General features: G+C 42.2%; 1 protein-coding gene across 1 annotated transcript; it reads left to right on the forward strand.

Moving 5' to 3' along the window:
* Positions 1-22,184, forward strand: LOC311100804 (uncharacterized protein; the record flags this gene model as incomplete). Its single annotated transcript, XM_084141770.1, has 26 exons — positions 1-79; positions 923-1,046; positions 2,105-2,498; positions 2,646-2,723; positions 2,967-3,062; positions 3,308-3,361; positions 6,391-6,444; positions 6,550-6,603; positions 6,695-6,748; positions 7,018-7,071; positions 7,273-7,326; positions 7,426-7,479; positions 12,933-12,986; positions 13,119-13,163; positions 13,257-13,310; positions 13,549-13,602; positions 13,694-13,747; positions 14,017-14,088; positions 14,176-14,211; positions 16,862-16,906; positions 17,041-17,073; positions 17,525-17,671; positions 19,164-19,340; positions 20,103-20,193; positions 21,099-21,176; positions 21,675-22,184. The coding sequence occupies 26 exons, from the start codon at positions 1-3 to the stop codon at positions 21,881-21,883; spliced, it is 2,298 nt and encodes a 765-aa protein (XP_083997896.1). The 3' UTR covers positions 21,884-22,184.
* Positions 22,185-22,543: the final 359 nt, after the last annotated feature.

Here is a 22,543-nt window from a genome sequence, read left to right on the forward strand (position 1 = left end):
ATGCCAGCCTTCAAAGAGATGCTGGTTTTCCCAGTGCTTCTAGCTCTCGTTGGATTGACCAAATGTCAGGAATTACCAAGTAAGTAGGCCCTACCATAAATTGTTTTATTTCCTGTTTATTGAGGGTCTAATAATAGTGGTTGATTGATTTACAGCTTTTCTCAAGACTGTGCCTATATTTTCTTTCTGTCCAATGTTGGCAAAGTTGGTAGGTGTGGGAATTTATGAACAGTGGTCCATGCAATGCAATATCATTTTATCTCTATCTCTTGCGTGACCAGCAGGCGGCAGCACTGGCACATAAAACCATTGCACTCTTAGAGGAACACACATCCTTCTCCTCTTGAGTATTTCCTGCAGTCAGTCTGTGATTTAGGCTTAAGAGAATGTATCACTACCAACCCTAACTGCCATCATTGTGAAGTCATGAAAACATCCAGACTTCCCCTTTTCTGAATGAAATGACTCCCATAGAATTAGGAATTAGAATAATTTAATCTATGATGACACCCTTCAACTGTGGGAGTGAGAGTCATGATAGTCAACTACATTCATGTTGTGCCAAGTGTACTGTCATTTTGTAGTGAGTAATCAATTACACTGTTCTATGTGTCAGTTACTGCAAATCAACACTGATTGAACAAATAACTATTTCACTAAACATTAGATTGCAAAGTTTGCTGCTGTTGAATACCAGTAACATGAATACCAATAACCATTGTTTGATTGATCATATTGTTCGATTAGATCACTTTTTGATTTATTCAACTTTCCAGTTGTCCACATGCCCACCCCCACCTACTGTGTGACTTCTGAAATAATGTGTTTCATCCAGATCCTCATCGTTCACTGCCTTACTTTAACTGTCAACACTATGAACATCACATTGGTGAAAAACTGAGCTGTGTGTTTTTGCTCTGAGGTTATGACATGCTAGAGGAGTTCCGTGTATCTAAGTCCAGAGGGGTGAAGAAAGTGGTTGGATCTGAACCTGATTCAGTGGCCTACCGTGTGAACCCTGCCATCCACCTACGCAGAACCATAAGGTACCATCTGCACGCACACAGTGAAGCGAAATGGATTTCAATAGAATGGAATTTGATTGTGAGGTTTAAAAATAAAACATATGTTAAGATTAGAATCTCAGAGGGTAACAGTAACACACAATAACACAGGAAAACATTTATTTCCAAAGTGGTACGGAGCGGAACCTTCCTGATATTCAATCTGAACACACAGGCCTTCAATAGACCAGCGGTGCATTTAGAGAGGCACAACATTGTGGAACTTGTTGTTATAGAATAGACATTGCCTCACTAACATGTAGAGTAAGTCATCATATCAGCTGTATTCATGGTGTTTCTATCTGCAACATCCAGTATGTTGAACCTTAAGGAGACCCGGGTGCTCTACCTCCATCAATATGTGATAAAAAGCCCAGACTTTGTCATTCCTCCTCACTGATGGTGAATGATGATGTTTATCTTAAGGTTTCCTACTTTCCTCGCATGTGAACTAGCCAACGTGAGCTAAGACCATGCATCCAAATGAGAGATCTATAGCGATGTGTATTGCTTCTTCACTGCCCCTTTGCCAGTTTCCACCGCTTTTCCACTCAGTGTAATTATGCCCACTTCCAAACAACAGATTTGATTTCCTCTCCTCTGCGAAAACCTCAAAATGTGCCTTTGCTTAATCACTTGATGTTCACCAATGGACAGTAGGTGGAACACCACTGGATTTCATTCAGTCATCACAATGGATGAATATAGTAGCTGACTCTTTGTTGATTAGCATAATGATGTGTTGTTAGTCAAAATGCGTTATGAGTCCTCATAGTGTATCAGCCTATCATCCAGGGTTTCCTTTGAAAATAAAGACGTCATCGTTCAATTGGAAAAGGGGAGGGTTTTACCCAACCATCCTCAAACCCTGATTGACACTTTTCTGACAACACTGATTCTGTTGTTTCAAAAGTATTTGTTCATTTTATTCAAAATACAATTGCACTACAAATGGCAGTGCTTGTTCTACATGAAAATATGATGAAATGTTTTCAACTATATTAAGTGTCTCCTAATAACCCATGATTGTCGTGCCACAGTGATGTGTACCCCGACGGCCTGCCCTCCGACTACTCCGTCATTGCCACATTTAAGGTGACGAAGGACGCCGCCAAGAGGTCCTGGAACTTGTGGCAGGTCAGCGACCCCGATGGACGTGAACAGGTGGGCCTCCGTTTCCAGGGCGACACACGCTCTCTGGACTTCTTCTACACCAGCCCCCGTGGCACCCAGATGCTACGCACCTTCCACCGGGTGGACAAGCTCTTTGACGGAGAGTGGCACAAGCTGGCGCTGCAGGTAAAAGGCAATAAGGTCAAGCTGCTGGTGGACTGCGAGGAGGTGAGCGTGGAGCCCATCGATGATCCTAGACCCGTCATCCGCCAGGGTTACACCTCCATCGTGAAGAGGGCTGTGGGAGATCGCTCCGCCTCAGTAAGTTCTGTGCTGTTCAGACCAAATCATGCTGGGTTTCCTACAGTATTTTGCAGTTGTGTCTATGAATCGATCATGGCGCCACGGTCAATTCAGCGTTCATATGAAAGCCCACTGACCATAATATCTTGTGTCCTGGTACTGTAGGTAGACCTCCAGCAGATGGATGTGTCCTGTGATCCAGAGATGGCCTACTCAGAGGGCTGCTGTGAGCTCTCCAGTGTGGTGAGTTGGGTGTGACTGCTAGCGGGTTCATGTTCGTCAGTGACAGATATGTACAGTACAGTATGTCTTTAAATCCAGCCTGTTCTTTAATTGTCTCCCATAGCAGTGACTATGTTCTCCTCCCAAATGTGTGCTGTGGGTTCGTGTGTTGTCTCTAGGGAGTGGGGATCAGAGCAGAATAACAATTTATGTCTCTGCAGATGGACTGTCTAATCAAGTTCTCTACTATTCTATTCTGTTTAGTGTGGAGGGCATGCTGAGATTGGCCTGACAGCAGGAAGGGCCACCTGTAAGTGTCTGCACGGACAGCCTGGCAGCCAGGGACCCCCAGGACCAAAGGTGACTACTAGTCCCATTACAGTTCCCATAACAGCACCACTGCTTTGAATAATGAGCTGAGAGCCGTTAGCCTGGTGGTCTAGTCTGTTCAGTCTGCTGTCAGCCAACTCCTCTCTGTGTTTGTTCATTGGCAATGATAGATAAAAGAGCACATACAGCATTAGACCAGGCTGGAGAGCCAACTTGGCATGGCTGGCTTGTGGTCCAGGCTAATGCTAACTACAACCGTATGTCTCCTTCTGCAGGGTCACAGAGGTCTCCCAGGCAACACAGGAGAGCCAGGAAGACTAGGCAACTGGGTAAGGGCATTACAGCACAATTCTCACTACAGTGTTAAGTTGAACTGTGTTTAGTGAGGGTCAACAACTTAGAACACTAATGAGTGCTAATTGTCATTCAGAATGTATGCTCTCTGTTGGTGTTGTGGATTTTACAGTGACAGACGTTTATATGTTGGGCTATAGGCCCCGGATTGACTGCAGAGGTTGGTACAGTAAAGAGTTAAATTGAACGTTAATGAAATAGGAAAACCCCTGCTTGCGGGACAGCAGTGAAATTGTGGAAAATACAATGGAAGCATAACTGAGAGACGGCATGATGGGAACAGAAGCAGAAACAGTGCCGTCTATATAGGGTAAACACTGGGCCACCACTCACGTTGGGACGACTGAAGGCCGTATGCAACTGTCCCGGGGGAACATCGCACGACAATGAACGTGAAGTGGAAGTGATAATATAACTTTTAGATCAATATGGCAAAGCATCATAGACTGTCTGGTTTCACTTTAACATTAGGAGATTCATACTTAAGAGAATGAATCCTCAGCCAGTGAAAGCAGTCAGTTGAGTAACATTCTAATGATGAATGTTGTATTACTTATTACAGTAGCTTGTTATGTTCTCATACATATGAATCATTGTTTCGTCATAATTTCATCATCATAGTCATCATTTCATAGTCATCATTTCATAGTCATAGTCATCATAGTCATTTACATTTTAGTCATTTAGCAGACGCTCTTATCCAGAGCGACTTACAGTTAGTGAGTGCATACATAATTTTTTTTATTTTTCATACTGGCCCCCCGTGGGAATCGAACCCACAACCCTGGCGTTGCAAACCAACTGAGCTACATCCCTGCCAGCCATTCCCTCCCCTACCCTGGACGACGCTGGGCCAATTGTGCGCCGCCCCATGGGTCTGCCGGTCGCGGCCGGCTACGACAGAGCCTGGATTCGAACCAGGATCTCTAATGGCACAGCTAGCATCATAGTCATCATAGTCATAATAGTCATCAGTATCGTACTGCTGCCTTTCATCTACATAGCACTCAGCGCTCTAAATGAAGAATGCTTTGTCATTGTCAGAAAACTGGAGAGAGTTGAGAACAGAACACCTCTTAAAATGCAATCGAGAACCATCCAGCGCAGAGCAGAGGACAACATGTTTACTAAGCAGTTTAATTAAAGGGCATGGCATACTCACTGCATCAGGATTCAATTACATATTTGACTATGTGAACATAACCCTCCCTGCTTGTAGGCTTCAGGCAGTAGACATGATTAGTTCCATTTGAGACTGAGTTACAGATGTAGGATCTTAATTTGAACCAGTTTGCTACAGCAGGAAAATAATCCTGCAGCAACAGGAAATGTGAATTATTATGATGATTATAATTAATGGACATTTTTGTAGGGGTTGATACATTTTTCATAAGGGGAAATCAAGTCTGAAATTTCAAAGTGGAAATTACAAACTTCAGAAGCCTTTTTAAACCAATACACTACATGTTTAAAATGTCCTGCATTGCAGGAAAGTTGTCATGCAACAGGGTGATCAAATTAAGATCCTACATCTGTAAGACTAATTTACCTCTTTGATGTAGCAGCTCCAGCTCTTAGTGGTATGCCGGAGCCACAACTCAGAGAACAGAGAACATGTGACCAATAGTGTGCAATGCTGCTAGTGGGTCTTCAATGACAGAGGACTTGTCTGTACATGAGAAATTAGTTGTTGGCTTGGCATTTAACATGCCCTTTCGGCTGTAGAGACTCTGGGTAAAAATGTCCCATATACTACGCAAAGCGCACACACACACACACATGCGCTCTCATACACACGCGTACACACACACACACGCACAGACACACACACATGGCCATGCTGGGTACTCACTCACAGACAGGCGGATGAGGGGGACAAGCTTGGGGGCCAAAATCTGTCTTCTCAGACTCAGTGGAGCCCTCACCCCAAGCCAGTACGCAAGTCACAGAGAACGACCATGTTTACTGCCACCCCTGCTGGCGCCTAAGGAGGGCATTTCCTGGCTCGGATATATATGTACTGTCCATCCCGGTGGGTGGTCCTTCCATTGGTCCCCTGCCACACACGAATCGCTTTTTAAAAAACACTGTAACGTTGTAAAGTTCACGGTCATGCTTCTGGATAAAGCGTCTATCGTCTCCAAGGTTAGCCTCTTAGCAGCTGACATGGAGTGGTCTCAGGTGAAATGGTTAAATAAACTGGTGCCATGGCATAGATGACTGTTGGTCTTGTTCAAAGGTGTTGGTTGAGTAAGTGGAATATCCCCAATTCATAGGCCAACACGTTGTCTTACATGAGTGAGGATGTGGAAATCTGTGTGGAAACACTAACAGAATAAATGTTTCAATTTTCCCTTAACTAAGACACATCTTTCCTCGGGTCATAAATTGTGGCCTACACTGTGTTAACACTAACTCCATGTTTCAGGGGCTCAGCCTGTCGCCCACTAATAAGATCTTCGGTCTAAAGTAAACATTTGACACATCATGATGCCCATCATGTACTACTAGTTACCCCTAATAGCCCATGTTCAGATTTCCTCCTTCTGGAAACATCTACGCCTCCAAGGAAATGTTATGGTTATTATCATAACTTCAAGCGCTTGGATTGATATTGTATGTTCCATTTGAAAGCCACAATGAAATGCATATAACTTACTGTGATGCCCACACCTCTGACAGTTTGGAGACTCTGTTTTATAGCATCAGTCAGAGACACATTCCGCCGGCCAAGACTACTGCATAACAGTCATAATGGACAGCTGGGACACGTCGCTCTAGTTCACCCATGACATAATTGATTATTTCACATCTAATTAAGTTCAGTCGTATGCTTTTGCATGAACACTGCGTGAAACTGAAAAATAGGAAAGTCCCTGCACTGAGCTTGCGTGTCCTACATGACGCGAGCGCACATTTGACTAGAATTACATATTATTTGATGTATCTTGGCTGACCCCCCAAGTCTCTTTTGTAACTAATTCAAACGTCTCTTCTGCTGCAGGGAGGTATGGGACAGACAGGTGACTATGGCCACATTGGGGAACCAGGCCCTAAGGTAAGACCCGACATCTGACCCCGACCTGTATCTGTCCCTGTTTCTGTGTTTGGTTGAGTTGTCAGAAGTCATTAACTGTGGATAACAACAACCTGTCTCCATCAGGGCATGGCAGGAATCAGAGGAAACAAAGGGATGAGAGGACTTCACGGCCTTGATGTAATCCACCATCAAACACATATCCATAATCTCCTTATCTGGTCTCTGATGTCACTGTGCAGATTAGTCCTAACGAGCTGCTGTGTTTCAGGGCGACAGAGGTCCCAAAGGTCTGAAGGGATTACAAGGCGCCGGGGGCTTCAAGGTAGGTTGTGTTGTGCTTCGTAATGGAGGATATGGTCTCTTCAAATCTCATAGGCTTCCATTAGGCGTGTTAAACGCAGCATTGTGCACATTGCAGAGCCATATATACATATACTGTATATAAAATACATATGGCTCTGAGCATATTAAGTCAATTTGAAAGTAACAACATTTTTTACTTTTCATGTGTTGCTTTGCTGAGTGCCGTGCTTGTACTATTTAATAGAAGATTAAGAGGGTCTCATTTGAATGTTTTAATAATGATTACAGGGAACTCAGGGGTCACCTGGAGAGCTGGGTGAGACCGGAGTACAAGGAGAAACGGTACGTTTTTCTAAAAATGGGAGACAGGCTTCTTTTAAACAGGCAGCCCAATTTTTATATTTTTCCACAAATTGGTCTTTTGACCAATCAGGTCAGCTCTTTTACCAAAAAGATCAGAATTGGACTGCCTGTGTAAACGCAGCCATATTGCATTATACTAGTGATCAATCATCATTCACTAACTTCTCTGTCTTCTTGAAGGGTGATCCAGGTCCACTTGGATATGAAGGAATTCCAGGATATACAGGAGTGAAGGTGAATATCATTTAATCCACCAGACATTCTTATTTCTCCATGTTCTCTCCTATGAATTATTAAATGTTCAATAACATTGTATGCTTGTATTGTTTCTAGGGAGAAGAAGGGGCCTCCGGTGTTGAAGGACCTCCTGGGCCACTGGGAAAGCAAGTATGTTATGGGGCCACATCACGCATGTTCACACTAAACCCCACTTGTTATAATAATAATACTGTATCTACAACCCAGTGTTCATTTTGGCACTATTTTTTAGATTTACTCTAGTCTTAGTCACATTTTTGTCCCTTGAATAATGATTTAATCTATTTATTGTCAAAATGACGAAAACAGTGGGCCATTTTAGTCAACTAAATGCCCTTTTATTTTAGTCACATTTGAGTCGCATTACATTTGTATTGCCTTATTAACCTATAGTCATAGCCATGGGAAGTAGTTTGGGGGGGGGGGGGGGGGTGGACAAACTTTTTTGCCAGCGCTGGCACTGCAGACAGATATATCGGTCTGCTAATACAGGACTATTAAAGGCCCAGTGCACTACTTTTATAAAAAAATATTTTTTTCATTATACATTACCAGTCAAAAGTTTGAACACACCTACTCATTCAAGGGCTTTTCTTTATTTTTACTATTTTCTACATTGTAGAATAATAATGAAGACATCAAAACTATGAAATAACACATATGGAATCATGTAGCAAGCAAAAAAGTGTTAAACAAATCAAAATATATTTTATATTTGAGATTCTGATGACAGCTTTGCACACTCTTGGCATTCTATCAACCAGCTTCATGAGGTAGTCACATGGAATCCTTTTCCAACAGTCTTGAAAGAGTTCCCACATATGCTGAGCACTTGTTGGCTGCTTTTCCTTCACTCTGTGGTCCAACTCATTCCAAACCATCTCAATTGGGTTGAGGTCAGGTGATTGTGGAGGCCAGGTCATCTGATGCAGCACTCCATCACTCTCCTTCTTGGTCAAATATCCCTTACACAGCCTGGAGGTGTTTTGGGTCATTGTCCTAAGCGCAAACCAGATGGGATGCCGTATCGCTGCAGAATACTGTGCCTTGAATTCTAAATACATCACAGACAGTGTCACCAGCAAAGCACCCCCTACTCTGCGTCTCACAAAGACACGGCGGATGGAACCAAAAATCGAACATTTGGACTCATCAGACCAAAGGACAGAAATCTACCGGTCTAATGCCCATTGCTCATGTTTCTTGGCCCAAGCAAGTCTCTTCTTCTTATTGGTGTCCTTTAGTAGTGGTTTCTTTGCAGCAATTTGACCATGAAGGTCTGATTCACGCAGTCTCCTCTGAACAATTGATGTTGAGATGTGTCTGTTACTTGCACTCTGTGAAGTATTTATTTGGGCTGCAATCTGAGGTGCAGTTAATTGCCGATTTCGGAGGCTGGTAACTCTAATGAACTTATCCTCTGCAGCAGAGGTAACTCTGGGTCTTCCTTTCCTGTGGCGGTCCTCATTACAGCCTGATTCATCATAGCGCTTGATGGGTTTTGTGACTGCACATTAAGAAACTTTCAAAGTTCTTGAAATTCTCCGTATTGACTGACCTTCATGTCTTAAATAATGATGGACTGTCATTTCTTTTTGCTAATTTGAGCTGTTCTTGCCATAATATAGACTTGGTCTTTTACCAAATAGGGCTATCTTCTGTATACCCCCCTACCTTGTCACAACACAACTGATTGGCTCCAACGCATTAAGAAGGAAATAAATTCCATAAATTAACTTTTAACAAGGCACACCTGTTAATTTAAATGCATTCCAGGTGACTACATCATGAAGCTGGTTGAGAGAATGCTAAGAGTGTGCAAAGGTGTCATCAAGTAAAAGGGTGGCTACTTTGAAGAATCTAAAATCTTTGTTTAACACTTTTTTGGTTACTACATGACACTTTTTTGGTTACTATATGTGTCATTTCATAGTTTTGATGTCTTCACAATTATTATACAATGTAGAAAATAGTAAAAATAAAGAAAAACCATTGAATGAGTAGGTGTGTCCAAACTTTGGACTGGTACTGTATATATTTGTTATTATTATTATTGTTATTATTTCTTTTACAGGGGGTGCTGCAGCACTCCTACTTCCGCGGCTATGCCTATAGTAAACATAAATCACTGACCTCCATGTGCACAAACATACATAACCTTGTCTTACCAACAGATTGTTCTGCCTAACATCATCCTATTCTCTTCCCAACAGCAGAAATATGACATAGAATATATAAGAATGATCTGGCCATGTAAATGATTAATTCAGCCTAGATAGATGTTACATACAAAACAAACACACACACACAAGTGCAGAGAGAGAGAGAGAGAGAGAGAGAGAGAGAGAGAGAGAGAGAGAGAGAGAGAGAGAGAGAGAGAGAGAGAGAGAGAGAGAGAGAGAGAGAGAGAGAGAGAGAGAGAGAGAGAGAGAGAGAGAGAGAGAGAGAGAGAGAGAGAGAGAGAGAGAGAGAGAGAGAGAGAGAGAGAGAGAGAGAGAGAGAGAGAGAGAGAAGCTCAATCACCTCAAAGTGACTCATCACTCATTGCCATTGTTATCAACGTTCCGCAGACAGCTCAGTCACACTGATGTCCAGAAGTAGAAAGGGGCCTAATGACTTTGATCAGGTGCTAGTGACTGTTTAGCCCAGTGATGTAGTCGAGTCACTAAACCTTGAGTTCGAATCGAGTCATAAGTCCCCTGTGCTCGAGTCTGAGTCCAAGTCCGAGTCACCAATGGTCAAGTCACGAGTCGATTCACAAGTCCCTATGTCTGAAGTCCGAGTCCCAGTGCTCAAGTCTGAGTCACTGGGTCCACATTAACTCAAAATAAAGTTATTTACCCAGTCAGATATAGTGTAGTGGTAAGAGGAGTTATTTACCCAGTCAGATATAGTGTAGTGGTAAGAGGAGTTATTTACCCAGTCAGATATAGTGTAGTGGTAAGAGGAGTTATTTACCCAGTCAGATATAGTGTAGTGGTAAGAGGAGTTATTTACCCAGTCAGATATAGTGTAGTGGTAAGAGGTGTTATTAACCAGTCAGATATAGTGTAGTGGTAAGAGGAGTTATTTACCCAGTCAGATATAGTGTAGTGGTAAGATGAGTTATTTACCCAGTCAGATATAGTGTAGTGGTAAGAGGAGTTATTTACCCAGTCAGATATAGTGTAGTGGTAAGAGGTGTTATTAACCAGTCAGATATAGTGTAGTGGTAAGAGGAGTTATTTACCCAGTCAGATATAGCGTAGTGGTAAGAGGTGTTATTAACCAGTCAGATATAGTGTAGTGGTAAGAGGAGTTATTTACCCAGTCAGATATAGTGTAGTGGTAAGATGAGTTATTTACCCAGTCAGATATAGTGTAGTGGTAAGAGGAGTTATTTACCCAGTCAGATATAGTGTAGTGGTAAGAGGAGTTATTTACCCAGTCAGATATAGTGTAGAGGTAAGAGGAGTTATTTACCCAGTCAGATATAATGAAGTGGTAAAAGGAGTTATTTACCCAGTCAGATATAGTGTAGTGGTAAGAGGAGTTATTAACCCAGTCAGATATAGTGTAGTGGTAAGAGGAGTTATTTACCCAGTCAGATATAGTGTAGTGGTAAGAGGAGTTATTAACCAGTCAGATAGAGTGTAGTGGTAAGAGGAGTTATTAACCCAGTCAGATATAGTGTAGTGGTAAGAGGAGTTATTAACCAGTCAGATATAGTGTAGTGGTAAGAGGAGTTATTTACCCAGTCAGATATAGCGTAGTGGTAAGAGGAGTTATTTACCCAGTCAGATATAGTGTAGTGGTAAGAGGAGTTATTTACCCAGTCAGATATAGCGTAGTGGTAAGAGGAGTTATTTACCCAGTCAGATATAGTGTAGTGGTAAGAGGAATTTAGTCAATAAATGGTTTGCTATCCCTTTTCCTTTCTTTCTGTGCCACCAAATGTTTGCATATAGGCTACTGGTAATGTTACCATGGCTACGTTCAGCAGGCTACTGGTAATGTTACCATGGCTACGTTCAGCAGGCTACTGGTAATGTTACCATGGCTACGTTTAGCAGGCTACTGGTAATGTTACCATGGCTACGTTTAGCAGGCTACTGGTAATGTTATCATGGCTACGTTCAGCAGGCTACTGGTAAAGTTACCATGGCTACGTTCAGTTGAAAAACATCATCACACCTTTCAGATAGAAATTCCATGAATAGGGCTGACGTTATTCCTTATTCAACATGTCAGAGAGACGTATTTGTTCTACATAGCAAATTTATATCTGAACATTCCAGAACGTTAGCTATAGCTAGCTATGAGGTACCATGACTGAACAAGGTGTAGCCTAAACAAATGGTTAATGGTCTGGTCCGCAAGTAGCCTAGTTTTAGAACAGCCTGAAATATGCTTTATGAATGTAAAATGCGGCCCGCAAATGCACGATATAAAGACAAAAACGTAGTGCCGGTATTATGGGTAATGTCTTTTGAACAGTAGCCTAAGGGCTAGATTCAAGCAATTTTCTCTGAGGAAAAGAGGGAGACTTGGCTACGTTGGCTACAGAACCTGTATATAAAATGTAGTGGGGAAAATGGGAGATTTGAGCGAGACTACAAATTCAAAGACAGCCTACTTTCTATACTCAAGGGAGAGAAAAACGTAGCTAGACTGTTGTTTTACTATTAAACTCAATGCTGCTATTGTTTTTAATTTCGTAAAGCAGCTTGTGTTTCTTAACCAGGCAAAGGGTAGCTAACTAGAAGGCTGGTGGTGAAGCAAGAGAGTCGCCTGCGCAATGTGTAGGCTATAATCGGATGTGGAGGCGGAGGCGGAGGCGGAGGCGGAGCTGGAGCTGGAGCCTGTCTGCTCACACTCTTTGCTTGCTCCCATGCGGCTCACCATGTAGGCTGTGTTTGCCGGGTGTGATGTGTCCTTCCCACTGCTGAACAGAACTGCGCTGCACATCTGTGCAGCTTATATTAATTGTGCTTATCACTGAAAGCTCTCAATCTCTCCAAAAAGTATTGTCCAGTCCATTTAGTAGTCAGATTTTAGTCACAGAGATAATTTTGTCTTGTCTCCTTTTAGTCAGCTGAAATGAAAAAGTATTTTTGTTTAGTTATAGTTTTTTCAGGGTCTATATAGTCAGTTATAGTCTTGTCAATTGCCACTGAAAAATAGGTGTTTGACAAATATTTTAGTCACTATTTACCTCCACAAGCCTTCATGCATGCACACAGAGGAGATTAATAATGTTTTATGTTGAGAGGAGGCCATGGCGGAAAAATATGTTTTGGCACTTCTGCTCCTTCCTCAAATAACATTTGTACCTGTGGCCAGGTTTGGGATTAGTTTTAAGTACGCAAACCATAGCAACACAACAAATTGGGTTAGTAATGGTAGCGCTTTCAACCCTAGTGATTTCCTAGAGGGAGGACTGTCTTTCAAATGTCTCATAATTCCACTGTAGATGAAGATGTCCTTAGTGAAACATTAAAACATCTCCGGTCACAACAAGCAGGAATAAATTGAAAGGAAAGTTGGTCTCATTTCAGTGAAACAGAATAAACATGTGGTTTGTCTTTACGTTGTCTTGGCAGGGTGTTGTAGGTGATCCTGGAGAGTCAGGAGCTGCTGGGGAAAAGGGAAAACCTGTACGTATGGCACATAATCGCGTTTCTCATTTCTAAACATGCAAACAGTTCCTCCTCTGCTGTACATTATTCACCAACAACAACTATATATATATATATAGTCTCATTATTCAACTTGTTTGTCAACACCAGGGAACCCAAGGAGCAAAAGGAAGATATGGCACCATTGGACAAAAGGTGAATTATTCTGACTGAAATGTCAACTTAATCTCAGAGATGAACAAGCATGTGCCAACCTTTAGTAACATCAATAACAACTTATCTCCACAGGGTATTATTGGAGATCCTGGTTTGCCCGGTAGAGATGGGGACATGGGAATAGAGGTAGGTTCACAGTCTTTTATCATCCATGTTGCTGTTTACACTAGCAATAATATAAATAATAAATGCCATTCAGCAGACGCTTTTATCCAAAGCGACTAATGCTTTGACCTTGTGTACGGTGTACATTTAGGACATCAGTAGCATGTCTTATACCCCTCATGAGGCATGATGACCCAGGGAATGTGCACCCTATCTATTGGCTGTATCTGATCTGTGATATCATCCATCCCTTCTCAAGGCTTATCAAGGACCACAGGGCCCGGAGGGCAGAAACGGCCAATTCGGAATAATGGTAACAGAACTATCTCATAAAACAAACAATAATTGTTCATTAGTTGGATTCATATACGGTAATAAAGGTGTGTGGGTTTTACCCTCAACAGGGAGAGAAAGGAATGCTGGGGCCGGCAGGGGAGATGGGGCTTCAAGGCCAAACGGTAAGTACAGTCGTCTTTCACATCTTCACACGTCTCACTTTAAGGAGCCATTGAATTTTGCATCATCATGATGATGTGGCCGGTGACACTTTGCTTCTGGAAAGTCCAATATCTTGAAAACTTGACTGCTGACATGCAAAACATTTTGGGAATGTATGAATAGTGGACTAATGAAAAATATACCAAAAGATAGTTTTTGACTGGAGTTTCCCTTTAAGAGAAAATAAAGTGGCCCCTCTGCTAAATGTAAGACATGTTCCTCTCTCCAGGGCCCCAGAGGTTATAAGGGATCAGCAGCAAAGCCAGGAAGACCCGGATTTATTGGACCCCCAGGACCTGTCGTGAGTGTTCCGGATGACTCTTCGTAAACTCTTTGAAATACAAGTTAATTCTCTCCAAACCACTAAAACATGTTGGTTCTCCAACAGGGGCATGTGGGAGTAGCTGGCCGGCCAGGCCCCAAGGTAATCAACTTTATTCACCTACTGTACTGCTAGAAGAGCAACATGTAGGGAGTTCTATAATGAAGTGTGATAGGACTCAATTAACGAAGTCAAGTGTCAAGACATTCATTAGCCCTGTCCAAGTCTACACCTAGATCACATTACATTGTCTTCACATATCGCTATGATCTCAAAGCTAAGGTGGAACTGGCGACCAATACCTATATAAGTGTCAGTGAGTCTTAACTGATTTGATAATGAGACTTGCTACTGTATTCAACACAGTACCAACACTTCACGACTATTACAACACAGTACCAACACTTCACGACTATTACAACACAGTACCAACACTTCACGACTATTACAACACAGTACCAACACTTCACAACTATTACAACACAGTACCAACACTTCACGACTATTACAACACAGTACCAACACTTCACGACTATTACAACACAGTACCAACACTTCACGACTATTACAACACAGTACCAACACTTCACGACTATTACAACACAGTACCAACACTTCACGACTATTACAACACAGTACCAACACTTCACGACTATTACAACACAGTACCAAAGAGGTCAAATGAACACTAGCCCAGGGGTAGTCAACTAGATTCAGCCGGACAATTTTTGTCGGAGCGGATGGTCGGGAGTCCACAACTAAGACCACAACTAAGCCCATTTTTTTAATACATGGGATTACTTCGGAACAGATAAATTAAACACATTTTAGCCAAATTCCTGGTGATTTTAGTATTTTTGAGCAAACCAACCCCCCTATTTAAAAAATATATCAGTGGATGGCTGCCTTTTGCCAACTGCTGCACTAGACCTACTCTAGATCAATATCCAGAGATGTACACAAACAAAATATATGTCCTTTCTGTGGTTTCATGTGTTACCACTGACAGAGCTTCTGTAGCCCACTACCGCCCATTCACCTGTCAACCACCCCACATCAACCCCCATGACCAGGGCAGAACAAACAAACAAGCAGATGATTCACTTAGTTCTCCCCACCTGATTGGCTCTCCTGTTCTCTTTGATTCTCAACTGGCTCTTATGGCATGTTCACAAGCTGTGACACACTGGCTTTCCCAGAGCCATGACTCTTGTTCCAGAATATCCTATTCTCTCCCCATCTGGACCGGAAGTTAACGTAGGTGCTAAACTTCCCTCAGGAGTCTGTTCAGGGCCTGTTCTAGCTGTTTACTTGCCTGCTGATACCTAACTCAAAGCTTGCTTTGTACTATGTGGTCTGGATGGGACCTATTATAAGTGTTTACAGCATGGTTTTCTTACAATCCTCTCAATCACATGTGCGTTATTATTAGACAATCAATGCTTCTGTTTATGCATTAGGAAACATGTAAAGTCTCCCTTGCAGAGTTAGAACAATGCAGATTCCATAGAACCCCTGATGTAGTTAGATCAAACATCTGACTTTCAACTCGTTTTTGAAGTTTGATCCTGTCTGATGTGAGACACACATAGCACACTCCATGTTGGTTGCGTCATTAGTTGGCTCGTAGTGGCGTCAGACTACAAAGTGTGTGAGTAGAACCAGGGGCTTTCCTGTTCTCTTTCCAGTGTCAGCTCTCAAATCAGAATATAACCTATTTCAAGAGCCTTTTCGTGCTGGCTTTAAAAGTCCTCAAAAGGCTCAACGGATTAGGAAATGTATCAATGGATTATAAGATGTAAATCATTATTTGTACAAACCTTTTTCTCAAAAGTCTGAATCATATTATTTCATTTTATTATACACACAACTTCAATAATGCTTCATAAAAATAGAAAATGTCAAACACTAAATAGAATTGTTGTGAATTAGGCATCGGACAGATACAGTGTGTAATTGTTATGAAGACATCAGACTGATACATTTACATTTTAGCAGAAGCTCTTAACCAGAGCGATTTACAGGAGTGACATAATTTTCACCTAGTCGGCTCGGGGATTTGAACCAGTTGCTGGCCCAACGCTATTATTCGCTAGGCTCCCTGCCACCCCATAGACACATGGATATATAGTTTAAAGGGAGACATGGACCAGCCTACTGTTAAAAACATAGAGCATGTTGGAACATTAGGTCCCCTATAAACCAAAGTAGTTTCTGCAGTATTTCTGAAGTACATGTTCATTTGCCATTTGCCATCCATCAGGACAGAGGTGAATGACTCTGGGGACATATTCACTACACGCACACACACACACATCCTGACTAGACACACACACATCCTGACTAGACACACACACACACACACATCCTGACTAGACATACACACACACATCCTGACAAGACACACACACACACACACACATCCTGACTAGACACACACACACACACACACTCATCCTGACTACACACACACACACACATATACATACACACACACATCCTGCTCCTGGATGAAAAGAAGAAGAAGATGGTAAAGATTTGCGGGCCATCAAAGAGTAGTGGTGATTAATGGACGTGAGAGAAACGCTGTCCTAAAGATCAGATGAATTAGAGTCAAAGTAGCAAAGAAATGCTGTGTTGCGTTTCAGTCCACGAGGACTACATGTTCAGACAGACAGTCTGTGAAAAATATGTTGTAAGTCAAATGTGCCAGGGCGTTCTAATCATGTTTTGTTTCAATTGTATCTACCAGGGAGATACAGGCATTGAAGGAATCCAAGGTATCAACGGCGCAACGGTACTTATACTATTGCTTTGTTTTTCATATATTCCATTTCATTATATTCAATTGTATCTACTTCATCTTGAACAGTATTCATGAAGCCCAAGTTATCTAACTGCACTCACTCTGGCATTTCTTACTTTCCATAGGGAGGAAAAGGAGAAAAAGGCCCCACAGGCGAGGTAAGATATACTTTCTTTGCTTTGTCGTGCCATAGTCACATAAAATAAAATGGAGACGACAGAGTCATTGTAGTCAAGACTTGGATTTCTACACAGCCATATCTGTATCTTATGTTTGTTTTATGAGACATTTTACATATTTAGCAGACTCTCTTATCCAGAGCGTCTTACAGGAGCAATTAGGGTTAAGTGCCTTGCTCAAGGGCACATTGGCAGATTGTTCACTTAGTCGGCTCTGGGATTCAAACCAGCGGCCTTTCAGTTACTGGCCCAATGCGCTTAACCGCTAGGCTACTGCCGCCACAATGTCTAGTGATGCTGTGTCTAGTTGCTCTACCAAATGGGGACCGTGTGAGAGAGATTGTTGTCCTGGGCAGCTTACAACCGTACCTATCAGTAGGTTGTGTTTGTATTACAGAACATGTCCCTTGATGCTCTGTCTGTGATCTAGGTTGGAGATGCGGGTGCACAGGGTCCCCACGGTGGTCGGGGGAAGCGTGGGCCAGGGGGCGAGCCTGGACGCACAGGCCCAGTCGGAACTAAAGGGGTCCGTGGCGATGGAGGACCAGTCGGATTTCAGGGGCCGCCAGGGCCACCAGTAAGTACAGAGACTGCCATGTTCAGCAAGATCTGAAAAGGTCAAGTAACTTACTTTGTTTTGGGCGAGTGCCACACAAACGTTTGAAATCAAAGTAGGTCTATTTATTGACTATCTGGGTCTGAAATGGAAAAGAAGGATGAAGCCAGTATTATCTTTACTCAACTGTGACTCACATAGTAAAACACACAAAATCACACATGTAATGGATTACTCATCAACACCTAGTCATAAGAGAGACTGGAACCTGCTTTCAATTGTGTTGTATAACACCAATACTACTGGCTCCCATCAGTGTGCATGTTACTGTAGCACTGACTGATTCATTCAAAACAAGCCACCATATTTCCAACCCGCATTGCAACAATATGCCAGCTACCAGAGGAGGCTGGTGGGAGGAGCTATAGGAGGACTGGCACATTGTAATGGCTAGTATGGAATGAATGGAACGGAGTCAAACATGTGGTTTCCATATGTTTGATACTGTTCCATTTATTCCATTCCAGCCATTAAAATGAACCCATCCTCCTATAGCTCCTCCCACCAGCCTCCACTGCCAGCTACGTATCTTCTGTTTTCTTTGATAAAAGATATGTAACAGATACCCCACCCTAACCTCATCAAAGCTGTTCTGACAGACTTACTCATTATAGCAATTAGTATTTAGTATTTGATTAGGATCTCCATTAGCTGTTGCCAAGGCAGCAGCTACTCTTCCTAGGGTCCAAACAGAGAAAAAACATTACATCAAACAAAACACTGTACATTATACACATTTACATTGCTCCATTATTACATTACAATATTACAATACTACATTGTGTGTAGAATGTGTGTGTGTGAGTGTGTGTCTCTTCACAGTCCACGTTGTGTTTTGAGGTGTTGTTTTATCTGTTTTTTAATTATTTTACTGTTAGCTTGAGTTACCTGAGGTGGAAGAGAGTTCCATGTAGTCATGGTTCTATGTAGTACTGTGTGTTTCCTAGCCTCTGTTCTGGACTTGGGGACTGTGAAGAGACCTCTGGTGGCATGTCTTGTGGGGTATGTATGAGTGTCTGTGCTGTGTGTTAACCTATTGAACAGACAGTTCGGTACTTTTAACACGTCAATACCTCTCACAAAGACCAGTAGTGATGCAGTCAGTCTCTCCTCTACGTTGAGTCAGGAGAGATTGATATACATGTTATTAGACCATGTGTGGAAACAATGCAGTGTCGAGAATGCTTGTAAATGGTTTCTCATTAGTGTTGTTGTTTTTTGTGACTCACAGCAACGGTTGCATTTTTGTATGGCTGTAAATCTATAATGAGCCTAAGGAAATATTGTTGGCTGTGTTTTCTCACCGTTTGTTACATACACCCACCCATTTCCTCACAGAGCCCTGCATGCTGTTGGTTGTGCCAGCCCTTCCTTACCCTATCCTGTTCTGTTATATTCCTTATCGCATGTCGTCTTCCCAAGTGATGGATGCAGTCATGATTTGTTTCCACAGGGCCCAACCCTCTCCGCCCAACACGTGATTGAGGTCTGCAAGAGAGTGGTGCTGGAACAGATGTCCACCTTTGCCAACTCGGTGAAGAGGACGTGTGCCTCCGTGTGCCCACTCTACGGAGACGTCCCCATGGGTGCCCCCGGTCCCCCTGGACAAAAGGGACCCCCGGGACCTCCAGTGAGTGTCATGTGTTAGGGGTTACTATGCAGTCAGTGGGTGTGTGTGTGTGTGTGTGTGTGTGTGTGTGTGTGTGTGTGTGTGTGTGTGTGTGTGTGTGTGTGTGTGTGTGTATGGGGGGGTGGAAGCCAAAGTCAATGCCTGGAATATTTCTTGTGCGATTTTTAATTCTTAGAAATCCTCTAACAACTGAACATAGACACTGTCTGGAGGATTCCATTAATAATCATTTAAGCCTCATCACACGTATAGGTCATTTTGCTCAGGAACACTGTTGAAGTGCACACTCCATACGTTATTGTGTTTCTGTGTCTCCCAGGCCAAGTAAAATGCTTACATATTGGAAACGCTTGGAGTGAGAGAGCCGAAATATTTGGCAGTATAGGTTGGAATGAAAACATTCTGACTTTCCACATTCCCGTGAAGACAAATAAGAAGTCGCAGACGAGGCACTTGCTCTGTGTTGATCGGTTCTTGGAGGGATTCACCAGCATCCCTGGAGTGGAAAGTCTTTTCCACATTTATTAAGCATTAAGACAGACCCTGTTCAGGTTCCCCAAACTAACATTTTCTACCACAGAGTCTTTCTAGTTCATAAAGCCACAAATGTATAAAAATACTCCTGTCAAGCCCTGTGTTTGACCTGCGGTAACCAGCCAGCAATCAGCAACCATAAATCGTATCATGTACTGTAAATATTGAATATTTTATCTCTGTCAAAGCTCACCTCACTCAAGAGTCTTTTGGTTGTTGTGGTTCTAGGGTGGTAATGGTATTGCTGGTGTGAATGGAGAGATCGGACAACCAGGATTCTATGGGGAGGTTGGAGACGCAGGTCAACAAGGACAGCCAGGTGAGAAATATTGTACAAATGAATGACTGCCAGAACGAATTTGATCTCAGCATTCCTTTGATGCAATATCTGAAAATGTATGTGTCTATATGTTAGCCATTGCTGTTCACCATGACAGTATGTTTAGATTAGTCGTGTCTATGACCTAACAATACGTATTTGTTGAAAAGTAAGCAACAAAACTGGTTCTTATTTTGCCTACAAATATGCAAAGAAATAACATGACAACCAAAAGTTGAATGGAGCAGACGTAACATGCATAGATAACCAGAGTAATATATATATAGAGAGAGTTGGGCCAAAGCGATTTTCTGATAGTTTTCTAAACCTATGAACATGTCCAGTGAAAGCAGATATGCAATTTGTTGACACCACAACACAGTTCAGACTTGAATACACATTATCCCTAATGCTAATCAATTAAAATGTCTGTTAAATTCACTGCTCTGTCTTGCTTGTTTACAGCGGGTCATTTCATAGGGAACTGTCAGAGGCACTCTTGTATTGTTACATGAGCAAAAATTCCAGAATAAAGGTGCTAACATGGCAGCTGTTCTAAAACCTGGCCGAACTCTCTCTCTACATATATGGCTCTGGACATAACTAACTATGGCATTGTGTGTGTTTTCGTGGGGAATTATAAGCTATTGTTTTAGGGCCTAGCATGACGTCACACTTATGGTACTTTCCCCCAGCCAAACTAATGAAATCAAAGAATATTTACAAGGCGTTTTTATACATTTATCCAGTGATGATCTCAGTAACACACATGGTCGTTAATCAACATGAACAGCTTGTTCCTGTGTACCAGCTTAGTCCCAGGGGCATGCAGAGTCAGGGGCGGTACAAATCATGTGTTTTCCTGCTGTCCTTCATGCTGTGAAAACTTTGTGTCTGGTTCCTAGGGGATCAAGGAGATCAAGGAGATAAGGGAGCAGAGGGCCATGGCCTACCTGGCTATATCGGAGACCAGGGGCCAAAGGGTACCGCACCATTTCACTCTTGCATCCTTTTTATTGTCTGACTAATGGTTTACAGCATATCAAAAGGAAATCCAACAATAGCTTTGACGGGCCCAGTTCTATTGTAATCATTATATAACAACAGATGCCAGTTTCTTGGGAAGCAGATGTTGCATCATTTCCTTTTTTTACAATGACATGTACAGCTACGGCGGCAGGTAGCTTAGTGGGTAAGAGCGTTGTGCCAGTAACCGAAAGGTCGCTGGTTCTAATCCCCGAGCCGACTAGGTGAAAAATCTGTCGATGTGCCCTTGAGCAAGGCACTTAACCCTAATTGCTCCTGTAAGTCGCTCTGGATAAGAGCGTCTGCTAAATGACTAAAAATAAAAAAATAATAAATAAAAAATACATGGGAAGTCAATTTAAAGTCTACTGCAAACTCTCCAAGCTGTGTAGTAGTTGGTAGGCACAGTCATTATTTACCTACTCAATAGGTATTTCACCTTCTTTATCCACCAGGCCAACGTGGAAGACCTGGCAGAGCCTTCAATGGCACGCCAGGACGAGAGGGTGAGAGAGGCCATGTAGGCCGGCCTGGACTAAGAGGTCACCCAGGACTCCGAGGAGTCCCAGGCGTGTGTCAGACCACTGGGTGCGCTCTGCTAAACAACGACACAACCAACGGATCACCTCAGAATGCACCCCAGAGGTTGAGAAGACACCCATAGAGGCAAAGAGGAAACTTTTGACCGAGCTGTATGGATGTATTATGAAAGGGGGAGAGGAGGAGAGGGGGAGAGGTGGATTGGGAGAGAGAATATATTTTTTATTGATAAATGTATTCAAATCAAAGTCTAAATAAATGCTTCAATGTAAATATGCATCCAATCTCCACCCCGAAAGACTGAGATACCCATTTGACTTTCTCAAATAAATCTGTTGTAGAAACTTGTACTGTAGGCCTTAAAACAACACTCCATTCTCATGGTTCATTTGAAAAAGACACCAATAGCTACAGTATATTTTATGTAAAAAATTCTGAACGTTTATTTGACACATTTTATTTAAACTGATCCTAGTTGTCTTCAAATGTCACTGTTCTTTATAATAAAAGTCCAAAAATTATTACTAACTTGTTTTACTATAACAATTGCTCCACTGTTTCTTTTTTAATTATCATATATTATTGAGCTGTGTAGAATATAAAATCAATTCATAATTAAACAAATTGTTCAGCCAAGTGTTTATCACAATTCTGTCGAGGCATGCTAGCTACCTAGATCCATAGCACTCAAACCCTCCCTCAAAAGACTTACATAATACTGGCATGATAATGACCTAAAATGTGTCATTAACATTTACTACACCTCAGTTTATGACAGCCTCTG

Source organism: Coregonus lavaretus, assembly GCF_964263955.1.
Source record: "Coregonus lavaretus genome assembly, chromosome: 25".
Lineage (NCBI taxonomy): Eukaryota > Metazoa > Chordata > Actinopteri > Salmoniformes > Salmonidae > Coregonus > Coregonus lavaretus.